This window comes from Vicugna pacos, chromosome X, assembly GCF_048564905.1.
Source record: "Vicugna pacos chromosome X, VicPac4, whole genome shotgun sequence".
NCBI lineage: Eukaryota > Metazoa > Chordata > Mammalia > Artiodactyla > Camelidae > Vicugna > Vicugna pacos.
In genome coordinates, this window is record NC_133023.1 from 29,295,197 (window position 1) to 29,307,912 (window position 12,716).

Sequence of the window (12,716 nt, forward strand, 5' to 3'; positions counted from 1 at the left end):
TAGTTCTTCTAAGGTATTCAACTTAATTTTTGTAGTAGCAGCTGTCCTTTGATACTCTTCAGTTTATGTGATATTAGATTGTTGTGATTAGAGCCGCAGATAGGCTTGCCATGAAGAGCTTCGGGGACTGATGCAGCTGACTTGGTGAGCATGCCGTTCAACTGATGGGAGCAGGCACGCATGGTCTTTGTATAGGGGGTCCTGCTCTTCATTGGGAATGGAGAGCATTCATCTGATGAAGCAGTTAAATAAGGGCAGAGTATATATCTCCTGGATGGAGTGAAAACTCACTGAAAGCAGGGTTTTTGTCTTCCGTCCCCATGGCACTTAGCCAAATGCCGTAAAAGCATTACTACAGGAAGCCATTCTGTATGTGTTGGTAGAATTGAATGATTTGAATTGAATTGAATTCTGCTACCTTTTTCTGAGCAGGAGTTGGTTGAATAGTGTGAAATGGTGGTATGCCAGAGAATGTTGCTTTGAAATTTCCTTGCAGGATTACTCCTTCTTTTGAATTTGTTTTGTATGTGATAATAATGCTACAAGACTGCATCTTTGTTACCTTCTACTCTAACAAGATTTAGGACTATATTTATACAAAGTCACCAGTAAATTTGGATTTAAGCTAGGAACTAGTGGAACATTAATAAATCCCAGTAATGTATGCTTTGATCTCTACCAATATACCATATATTAGTATGTGACACCTGCACGTGTCACTTTTTCCTACCCATACATTTTCCTACCTGAAGATCTCAGCCAAAAGCAAATAGAGCCTGCACTGCTTGACTATTATTGTATAGAAAACTACCCTAAATCTTAGTGGCATAAAACAACAATTTGTTATTTTCACTCATGATTCGGTGAGGTGAGTGGGCTCACCTAGGTGCTTCTCATTTAGGATCTCTTATATGGTTGCAGCTAGATGGGAGACTGAGGCTAAAGTCATCTGAAGGCTTGACTGGGCTGGTTTTTCCAGTTGACTGTCTCACACTGCCAGCTGGGAACTCAGCTAGGCCTGCCAACTAGAGCACCTATGGGTGGCTTCTCCATGTGGCTTGGACCTTGCATCACTTGTTCCCAGAGGGAGAACCCTAAGAGTATTCATTCCAAGGGAAGACGTAGAAGCTGTTAATCGTAAGACCTGGGCCCCCAAACTGGCGCATTGTCACTTCTGCCATATTCTACTAGTCAAAGAGATCACAGGGCCCACTCAGGTCCAAAGAGAGAGGACAAACACCTCACCTCTCATTGGCTCTAGTGTCAAGCAAGCAGTGACCTCCGCTATCCCAATATCCATTCCTCCCTTCCTTCTTTAAAGTAACAAAACTACTATTGTGTTCAAGTTGGCAGTGTGGACAGGTTTTAAGGACTCATCTCCCAGCTTTCCTTGCAGCTGTGAGTGCCCATAAGCCCACTGTCCTGGCCAGTGACAAAGAGGCAGAAGTCACTGCTTGTGGGTTCTAAACAACTCCATGGAAATGGGAGTATAGCATGTGGGGTTTTTCTCTTTCATTTGCCCTTTGTCTTATTCTTTTTGTTCCCTAGAGAATAGGCCAACAGGGTGATAGTCCTAGACTGCTGATTATATAATAGGGACATAACAGTACTGTTTGGCTGCATGTAAGCAACATATTATGTTGCTTATTTCTGGACTTCACGCAACATGAGAAAAATAAAATCACTCCATTATAATGGATTTCAGTTTCAACTGATACATCTCATATATGGTCAAGTTTTAAGAATCCTTCAAGTATGGTTGAAAACAACGTGTGTTCTATAATTGTTGAGTATAGTAGATTTTCAGTATATCTGATGGATAAATCTTACTGTGTTTTTAAAATCTGTATCATTAACAAACTGTATCTCCTGATCTGCCCTTTATTGAGAGAGGTATGTTAAAATGCCCCACTATGACTGTGGGTAGTCAGATTGTTAAATTCTATGTCTTTTATTTTGAGGCAATATAACTGGATGCATTGAAAAAAAAAAAAGCAGTGACCTCTTTTATCTGCCATAACGCCTATTATAATTTTCCATTTGTGACTTTCACATAAACTAAAGTTTACTGAAACTATCAAAACAATAAGAAGAGTCCTTTTATAAGGCTCTGGCCTTAAAAATAATAAGATTAAATATTAGCTGGATAGTCTGTTTCACCATCTAATCTCATTTGTGCCCCTGGCAAGAGAGCTGAATAAAATACTTCATATGATTTTCCCACCCTTAATAATAAGTTTTACCACCACCGAGAGGAGAGAAGTTCAGGCAATGATTCATTTTCTTTGTAATGGTCTCAGTCTTTTTCGCTGAGGCTTGAACAGTTTCTGGCTTTGCTGGGAGTCTTGGGGTTTCTGAATTCCTGCAGTCTGCCCTCTCTCAGGGGAGAGCAGTTCTCAGCCATTGCTCAGCAAACTCCTGCAGGAAAAATCTGACAAAGTACACTACTTTTCTTACCCTGTTTATGAAAAATCTGTTGGCTCAGTGGCAAATGGGAGACCTACAGAACAGGGGCTCTGGGTATGTATGTGTTCAACCTGCCCTGCATTTTTCACTTTAAAATTTGATTTTGAGAAGATTGTAGCTCCCACTGCAGTTGTAAGAAATAATACAGAGAGATCCTATATACCCTTTACCTCGTTTTCCCCAATGATAACATCTTGCAAAGCTGTAGTGCAAAGCCACAACCAGGGTGGTAACATTGATACAATCCACTCACCTTATTCAGTTTCCCTCAGGTTTTCATTTGTGTGTTTTTGTGTTTATTTTTATTCAGTTGTATCACATGCATAGCTTTTTGTATTCACTGCTACAGCCAAGATACAGAACAGTTCCATCGCCACGAGGATCCCTCGTGTTCTTTTATAACCACGCCCACCTCCCTCCTGTCACCACCCTAACCCCTAGTAGCCATGAATCTGTTCTCCATATCTATTATTTTGTCATTTCAAGAATGTCTTACAAATGGAATTGTATAGTAGGTATCCTGTTGAGCTGGCTTTTTTTTTCTCACTCAGCATAAATCTCTAAAGATTCATCCAAGTTGTTGCATGTATCAATAGTCATCCCTTTTTATTGCTGAGTAGTACTCCATGGTATGTCTATTTAACAGTTTATTTAACCAGTTAACTATTGAAGGACATCTAAGTTGTTTCCAGTTTTGTACTATTACAAACAAAGATGATACAAATATATAGGTCCAGATTTTCCAGTGTAAACCATCTTTCATTTCTCTGGGATAAATGCTCACGAGTATAAATTGCTAAGTTGTACAGTAGTTGTTAGTTTAGTCTTATAAGAAAATGCCAAATTGTTTTCCAGAGTGGCTACACCATTTTATAGTCCCACCAGCAATGTTTGAACCAGTTTTTTACATTGAATTTTAATGATGTGAATTACCAGTACAGCTGTTCATAGTTGCTGGCTGGCAGCCCAGTATGAATCAGACATTACTGCCTACCATCCCCTTCTTTGTCACTTAGGAAAGCCTGGAGACATCAAGGACAGACAGAAGTATCCTCTGGGGCTATTTTCAGTGATATCACTATATGTATTCCTGCCTCATACCCCATGTTATTTGTGTATGTTCAGTGATGGGTCCAGCCCTCAGTGCATCACAGGCACTCAGTGTCCATTGATACACCCCAATATGTGTTGTATGTCTCCTCGCAAATTCCTTTTATCTTAATGGTTAAGAATTATAGATAAATACCTTCATAGAATCTTCCAGCCTCTCTTTTCTCATACCTAAGACATCTCTTAAACCAATAAGTACTAACTTAGTTGAATGGGAATAAATGGTCACATTTAAGCCACCAAGTAAATGCTGTACATTGAAACATGGGCTCCAAAATTACAAACCAAGCATTCTCCCTTTTTCTTTTCATCTGTCTCCCCATGGCCAGGTGGAATTTGCTGCTGAGATTGGCCTTCAGTACAAAGGAGAGCTGACAGTTGTTTTACGTTACATACCCCCAGAGGAGAACCTGACACTTCCACTTGGACAGCTTCAAGGTAGAGGGAAAAAAATCAGTGACTTTGATCAGAGAAATTTTGTTCCTAGAAGTGTAGAACTAGGGGTCAGGGCTTGGATGGACTGTGTTACTTCTGCATTACACAGAGGGAATGGAAAGGGTCAGGTGTCACTGTCTTTTAAGGAGAGTTGAGATATACATACTACATATGGGGAAGGGTGTGGGATTCTTACAAGGAAAGAACAAAGTTCATATTAGAAACCAACCCTATTGCTGAGATTTGTTTTTTGGACGTCCCAGAGATCTAGGATCTTTCCCAGGGTGAACTGGGAGGGAGATGGGGACAGTCTGCTGTATGGATTTATGACATTCACAGCCACTCAGGAAAGCTTGAGGATGAAATTAACCTGGAACACAGAGTATAAAGGAGAAATCCAGATGGAGTCAACTTTTAAGTCCCTCTTGCCCTTCTCCTCCAATCAGTTCCAACAGGCAGCCTCCTTTCTCTTTCTCTTCCCATCACCCTCTTCAGTGTGACCCTATGCAAATAACTTGCCATCTCTCAGCCTTGGTTTCCTCACTTCATAGGGCTATTGGAAGGATTAAATAGGTTCAGTCATGTAAAGTACTTAGAACAGCATTAAATTAAGACGGCAGTGGGCCGGTCATTATTCATGTTGAGTGTATTTCATCAGAATAGAAACGTGACACGGGAAGTTTTCTCTCACCTCAAAATGTGACTGTGCCTGGGCTGTAGGCTGTAGAGCTGGCCCTGCCTGGAGCTGACAATGTACAAGACTAAACTATCCAAGACGGGAGTTAGGAACTTTCTCTTGGGGGGTCTTGGCCCCTGTCTGTAGCTTTCGCTGTAGATGTTCCTCATGGAGAGCAGGGCTGTGGCCCAGGCAGCTCTCAGGGTCTTTTCCATTTTATTCCTTTATACCTTGTAGGGGAGTATTTAATTTTTAAAAGTTGTTTGTTCATTGTTTTTTAACAAATACAAATGAAAGATTTCTTCAGAAGGAATCCACTGGGGTAAAAACATTTGAGTGAATACATGGAAAAGTATACAACAATGTAAAGACCTTATTCACTCAGCAAATGAAATAAATTTTTGTAGATTTTATTTGTAAATTTTGATATGGAAATCATTCCCTTCCCTTCTGTTTTTCTGCCCTCCCCTCAATTCTCTCTTCATTTTCTCTCTCCTTCCTTCCATCATTCTCTGTCTCTCTCTCTCTCTCTCTCTCTCTCTCTCTCTCTCTCTCTCTCTCTCTCTCTCTGTCTCTCTCTGTCTCTCTCTCTCATAGCTGATGCAGGAAAGAAGACCTTTAAAAAAGGAAAGAAGAAGGAATCACCTGTCATCTCTGGAGGAATACTAGAAGTGCTCATCAAAGAGGCAAAGAATTTGACAGCGGTGAAGTCAGGAGGCACTTCTGATAGCTTTGTGAAGGGGTAATTTTGTTTGAGCTCATTTTAGATGATACGTGATGGGAGATGAAATGATCTGTGATTCGTGAGACGGTGGTGGATGTGTGGCTTCTATGTTGTTCTTATTCTAAATGTGCACGAAGAAAGAGCTCCCTTGAATGCTGGCACTTCCATCTAAAACCATACGAGACGGAACTGCTGATTCTAGCATTCAGCCTGCTTTCCCTGTATTTCAGGATTTCCCATGCCTCTCACCTTCAAGACTGGCAAATTTTCCTGTGAGATTCATTTCTCGAAGGAGGAGAAAGTATGATTTTTCTACATGTAATAGACTTTTATTGGGCTTTGTTATCAGTCGGTGCTGGCAATAAGCAACAACAAACATCCTGGTTCCTTGGTATTTTGCTCTCTTGGGGGAAATTGTAAAAAGTGGAGATGTCAGAGCATCCTCCCTAGAGGCTTCATAGAGGCTGGTGATGGCTTTGGGGAGGATCCAAGACTGCCTCCTGGGCATTTGTGTCCACTTTGTGGAGCATGAGCAAGTTTCTTGAGGGAATGGTGCCCTTTCAATGGACATTCTTCCCCATTCTCGGCAACCCAAACAAATCCCTCCTGATTTCTGTTTGAGATTTTTCTCCTGTAATTAGAACTAGAATCGGAAGATTTTTCATTCACTCAAACAAACGCATAAATGTGCACCTTCCAAGCACTCAGTGCCGCAGTTCCAAAAACAAGACATGATCACTGCTCTCACAGAGCACCGTGAAACATACAAGGTGAAACAGATTCCCATGATGCCAAGCATGGGGTTAATTCTATGAGTCAGATGACAGTATTATTCCCTCTCTCAGTCCTTCTTGGAAAAGTATAATTTCCCCCACAGGGAAATGAGTCAAATCTTTACACTCAAGCATTCTAACTTGGGTAAAGGCAATGATAAGGAGAAGCAGATGTCTGGGGCTTCGCCACTGGTAAGTGTGTGCCCGAATCCTGGTCCATCTGTCCTTGACTCTTTCCCGTAGGAGGCTGAAGCACAGAAGAAACGTTTTCTGTGGGTCTTGCTGTTGAAATTGGCCTTAGCAGACCTTTCACCCAGTTCAAGCCTCTTCCTGCTCACTGGTGGGTTGAGGAGGGTGGCTCCTTGCCTGTGACCTCATTGTCCCACATTACACAGCTGACCTAACATCTTCTGAAATACTTTTTACCTTAGCATGGTGAACATGTATGAAGCAGAGATAATAAACGTCAGTATCTTTGTTCTCTCTATATATATTTTTAAAGGCCAGCAACTTTCTAGTAAATTCTCTCCCTAGTTACACTTAAACATTGAGCTGATTTTAAAGGGACCTCAGATTTTTTTTAAAGCGCATGAGAGAGCAAGAGTAGACTCTTCTGTAAGATTTAATATTAGAGACTATATCAGTTAACATTGGGTCTGTCTGTGAGCCAGCATAACACGGGCTTAAATAAGACAGAAGGTTTTTTCTTTTGTATGTAAACAAAGACTAAAGGTAAGGTATCCCATTGTCCAGAACTTAGTCACATGGCTAGACAAGCTACAAGGGAGGCTGGGGAATCTAGTCTTTATTCTGGACAATCTTGTGCTTAACTAAAGAATGAGATTTTTTTGTTTGGGGGGTTTTTGGGAGAAGAATAGGGAGAGAATGAATATTGGGAAATAAGCAATCTCTTTTTGGTACGTGAAATGAAATCTTAAGTGTCATAATATTATCTTTATTATAAAGTCATTTGTGGTACTTTTCATGTCTGTTTGGTGAACTAATTCCATCCCCATAAGTCTCCTTCCCGAAAGTATGCTCCCCAGTTCACCAGGTAATATGGTCAAAAACAGGGTAGAGAAAATGAGACAGGGAAGGGAGGGAAGCTGATAAAAATATGTTAATGGGCAGGTTACCACTGTGGGCAACTGGGGCTGAGTTCCACTGGGGAAGCATCAAGGAGCTCCGTGGAATGTACCTTAGGATCATCCCTTCAAGGAACAGGGAAGCTGGGAGACTCATCCACCAGTTTCCAAAACTCATTGGTTGAAGGTTGCTTCTAAGGATATTAAATTCCCAGTAATCCCAGGCTTTCCTGCACATAAGCTGAGTCAGCTCAGACAGCACCAAAGTCCTTAACTGGAGAAGCCAAGAGACACAAGTGCTTGAGGTGGGGAGCTGTCAGTGTGCCAGGAAGTACTCATCTTGGCGTCAGGTGGACTCAGTGGCGGGCCACAGATGATGGAAGGCAGGACGTTAATACATAGTGTCTTCCGCAGGAGGAATTTTCATTTTAAGATGAGGGAAGGACCAAAGCGGGATTAGAAAGAAGAGTGCGGGCATTTTACTATTGCCCCACTTAAATAATAAACCATTCTACTAAATAAACCCAGATTTAGGTACAGAAGAACCTCAAAGAGAAAATTAAATACACACACGCACACACATGCACCCCCCAGGAATTGTGGGAAACTGAAATGACTGCTCAGGGATGCCCTTTTCTGCCTGCTGTCTCACTGATGGCTTGATTGTGTTTTCTCTGGCAGCTACCTGCTCCCTGATGATAACAAAGCCACCAAGCACAAAACTCTGGTAATAAAAAAGAGTGTTAACCCTCAGTGGAATCATACTTTCATGTTCAGTGGCCTGAATCCCCAGGATATAAAGAATGTTTGCCTAGAACTGACCGTCTGGGACAAGGAGGCCTTTTCCAGCAATATCTTTCTTGGAGGAGTTCGTTTGAATTCCGGAAGCGGTGAGGGACTTGGGGACTCTGAGATAGCCTGGGATGGGACATGGGGCAGGGGAGCGAGTCCTGCAGCTGTGATGTGTCATATCTGTATATGTCGTTTCAGCTTAGCTGACTCTCGAAATTAACACAGATGCGCCATTCATTTAAGCAAGGATGGGTTCATTGTTAAAAATACTACTACATAACTTTGTATCCTTCATCTGGAAGTTTGGGGTGTATAATGCTTACTTTCAGTCCTTTCAGAAAATATCATTTACACTTTAGTCTAAGTGAATTTCAACTACTTGCTTGGGCCTTCCGGTTTTGCTCAGAAGAGGATCACCAGGACAGTGCAGGCTTCTGATGGGGTGGGGTCGGGGAGGCGGAGAAGGACTTCCAAGACTAACTTTACTTCATCCTCTTCTCAGTTCTCTCCGGCGCTTGCAGCCCTTACTCATACTGGTTGAATTAAAAGGAAATCAGTTTATTCCCTAAAAAAAACTACATCTCAGGTGGTTCAAACAGGTCATGGAAACACTCCACTGATGCCACAACTATAGCAGGGTGAATTGGGGGAAAATTACAGCGGTAGAGCACGTGCAGCCCTGCAAAATCTCATCTCAAAGCTAGGGCCAGGCATAGGTGGTCTGTGTGCACCGTGGTCAGCGTTCCTGTGGAGAACGATCCCGCCACTCTGATGGTCTACTTATTTATAGATTAAGGAGAGCCAAGACTATATCTGCTATTAAATGAAAACTGCCCGGTCACAGAAGTGGCCTTGTTTGCAAGGGAGAGCCTTGGAGCCTGTTCTTCTGTCATGTTAACTCAGTCCAGATGAGCCAGCTTTCTGCTTAAACTACCAAAGTGAGGAAGCAGTGAGTCCCAAGGACCATTCTGATTTGTTCCTCATCATCTGGGCAGAAGAGAGTCATGCAGGCTGCAAAGGATGTATTCCATGCTCAGGCCACTCACTAGCTGTGGTGAGGACAGGGCTCTCTGGTCAACAGGCCCCCTCAGAGATTGACAGGTGTCTTCCAGAAGATCAAAACATTTCATTTGTTAAATATAATGCTCCCTCTTCTCATCTTTAGGTGTGAGCCATGGGAAGAACGTGGATTGGATGGACTCTAAGGGGGAAGAGCAACGCCTTTGGCAGAAGATGGTGGACAATCCTGGGACTCCTGTAGAGGGCGTACTCATGCTCCGTTCCAGCATGGGGAAGAGTAAACTCTGAAGGTACCAGTTCTCCTAAATGAGGCCTCCAGGGACTGTCTGGTTGTTACTTCCGACCAGCAGCAGGCTTGGGACCTGGATTCTGCTTCCCTGCCATTTCTCACCTGAGGGTATTGGGATGCGAGGGGAGAGATGTGAGTGTTGCGAACATTTATGGTCTTGCCAAGTGTCTACAAAAGCTTGCACCTCTATGTGTCCAGGGGCCGGGGCTTTCTGTATTTGGATGATACAAGGTGTACCACCCTGTCCTATCAACAAGCAGATTGTGCAATGATTCGTAGGTTTTCCACCAGAAGGGAAATAGCATGTGCTTGTTTGAAACTCCGATTGAGATGGAGAGTCCCCAGATTTATTCTTATTATAAGTTGCTTTAGGTTTTCTCCAGGTCTGAGGGAAAAGGAGGCCACTGGAATGTAGACCACTTGAAGAGTAAGAAGAAGGGATATTGTTTACCTTTTCCTCACCCTGCGAGTCCCCATGATGGAAAGAAGGCATTGTGGAGGTGGTTGCTGGGGTGAGGGGGTGGCCCTCTTCTTATAGCAAACTTGTGGATTAACCAGGTAAGTTTTCAAGATGAGCTGACAGGTTTTTCTCTGGTGACTATATAATTTATAATCTAAATCATCCCACGTTGGGGAGTGAAGAGAGCTAAATCATTATCCTAGAACAGCAGATGTCAACCAGGATTAACCTGAGAGAACTGGGATATAAGGCCACCCTACTTATGATCTAGCTATTAGAGAGCTCTGTTGTAAACATTTCTTTTATAAAATGTTCTAAGCCACTAACTAAAAGGGAATGAGAAATAATACACATTTGAGCCCCTACTTGGGTTACGTCTACTATATCCCATTGATCAAAGGAAGTCACATGGCCAAGCCCAAAATCAGAAGGAAGGGATGAAAGGTTGTGGCCAGTAGTTCAGTCTGCCATACCGCTTGTCCCCTGGAATTCCAGATGCTTTAGCCACCAAACTTAGATGAAAGGTAGTTAAAGGTGAAAGGGACCTCAGACCTGGTTCCTCATTTTGACAATTCCACATGTGACGCCCAGAGAAGAGACATGACTTGCCCAAGATCATATAGAAGCTGTGACTGTATCTGGACTTAAATCCAGGTGTGACTCCTAGGCCCATGTTGTTTCCACTGCAGTCTTTGGCATCATCCTATGCTTATTGGGATGGACAAGAAGACTTAGATCAAGGAAGGTGGAGCGAAGTTTGATTATTTGTGTATGAACATACCTGACCAAGTCTTCTTGTGGAGTCATATTCTAGCCCCTCAGCTCATTTTTTCACTTGGATTCATGTCAAATCCTTAAAACGATGGATAATGAATTTTAGTAGTAGGAAAGCTAGAATCATCGTCAGGCTTGTTCTAGCTAATTGTTTCATGTTCTAAATTTCTTCTTGAATTTTGAGGACGAATTTAAGCATATATTTAGTATTATTCTTCGTAAGGGGGATAAGTGATCTATGTTCACTATTATTCAAAAATAGGCTGTCTAATTCTAGGAAATTGGCGTTATTAGTCTAGTGTAGCTTAGTACATACTGTACAATTTTATTTTTAAACTCATATCTATATCTTTATGTTGCCCTTAAAAACAAATCAAAAAGTGTAAGATCCTCACTACTTCCTATATTGGAAAAATAAATTGTCTTTGGGCTTGATGTGACTCAGCACGTCTTCAATGACATTTTTAGGGGAGGTGAGAAGGTGGCGATGGTGAAGCCTAGAGACATCTCTAAAGTAGACAAAATGAAATAGATTTATTCACTAATAATAAAAGTGGCAAAATAATCAATTCCAAAATTAATAACTTGAACTCAAGACGAGCATGACCTTGATGTATTCAGTCCTTTGCCACATTTAGAGCAATTTTCTGTATCGTGCTTTCATATACTCCAACATCTAACTGGGTCTTTCCATAATGCAAGACCCAGGTATGCAGAAGTCCAGCAGAAACCTGTTGGTGTGGTTCTCAGAGATGAAAGAGAAATTGACCTTTAGGTTACTCTTTTTTACTAAGTATAGTGTAGAAGTACAAAGAATATTTTTAAATACAGGTGATAAATGTAAATGGCACAAAATTCAAAATAGTTCCGAATTGTGAAAAATTAAGTCTTACCCTTCCTCTTCCATATCAGAGTATATTGACAGTCTCGTTCATTTTTTATGGCTACAGGGTATTACATTATAGGGATATATTAAATTTACTTAACCAATCCTATCAAATGCCACATTAAATATGGTTAACTAAGCTATATATGTTTGGTGGCTTTTTTAAGCAATCTTTTTTTTAAAAAATAAACACTTTGAAATTCGAAATAAGATGTATACAATACACAGCAGCAATTCTACTTTGGGGTATTTATCCTACAGAAATAGATACGTATGTGAGAAGTGAGTGCATATAAGGGTATTTATTGCAAAGGATTGGAAACAACCCAAAAGCCCATCAACAGATGCTTTCTGTAATAACTTACATGCCTGATTTTTCTGTTTCATCGATTGCTCCCTTTCCTTCTCTGTTAAAGGTTGTTTTTTTGTTGTTGTTGGTTTTAAATTGAAATGTGGTCAGTTACAATGTGTCAGTTTCTGGTGTAAAGCACAATGTCCCAGTCGTACATATACTTACATATATATTCAATTCAGTTTAATATTCTTTTTCATTAAAGGTTATTATAAGATATTGAATATGGTTCCCTGTGCTATACAGAAGAAACATGTTTTTTTTAAATCTATTATTACATACAGTGGCTAACATTTGTAAATCTCAAACTCCCAAATTTATCCCTTCCCACCTGCTTTCCCCAATAACCATAAGATTGTTTACTATGTCTGCAAGTCTGTTTCTGTTTTGCAGATGAGTTCATAGTGGCCTTTTTTTTTTTTCTTAGATTCCACATTTAAGTGATATCATACGGTATTTTTCTTTCTCTTTCTGGCTTACTTAGAATGATGATCTCTAGGTCCATCCATGTTGCTGCAAATGGCATTATTTTATTCTTTTTATGGCTGAATAGTATTCCATTGTATGAATATACCACAACTGCTTTATCCAGTCATCCTTTGTTAAAGATTGTTGAGTGTTAAACATTCGATTCTTTGATGCTTGTCCTTTGTTTTCTTGTCACTTTATCGACCCTCTCAGGCATTATCATGTATTGGATCCTCTTGGTTTTATGACCATTTACATACTTATAACTTCAGATTCATATACCAACCCAGACTCTTTCCCTCAGCCCCAGGCCCAGATCCAGCTGCCTGTATGACATCTCTACCAAGATAGCTTGTGTTTTCAACATGTTACAAAATGAACTCTTTCTTCTACCCTCTCCCTTACA

At 41.1% G+C, this 12,716-nt stretch overlaps 1 protein-coding gene across 1 annotated transcript in view; it reads left to right on the plus strand.

Moving 5' to 3' along the window:
- SYTL5 (synaptotagmin like 5) overlaps positions 1–11,039 on the plus strand; it is a 215,396-nt gene extending 204,357 nt beyond the window's left edge. The window contains exons 15-18 of the mRNA XM_072956676.1: positions 3,906–4,014; positions 5,285–5,429; positions 7,951–8,159; positions 9,227–11,039. Coding sequence (XP_072812777.1) covers positions 3,906–4,014; positions 5,285–5,429; positions 7,951–8,159; positions 9,227–9,369 — 606 coding nt within the window. The 3' untranslated portion in view covers positions 9,370–11,039. The remainder of the gene's footprint in view (positions 1–3,905; positions 4,015–5,284; positions 5,430–7,950; positions 8,160–9,226) is intronic.
- Positions 11,040–12,716: the final 1,677 nt, after the last annotated feature.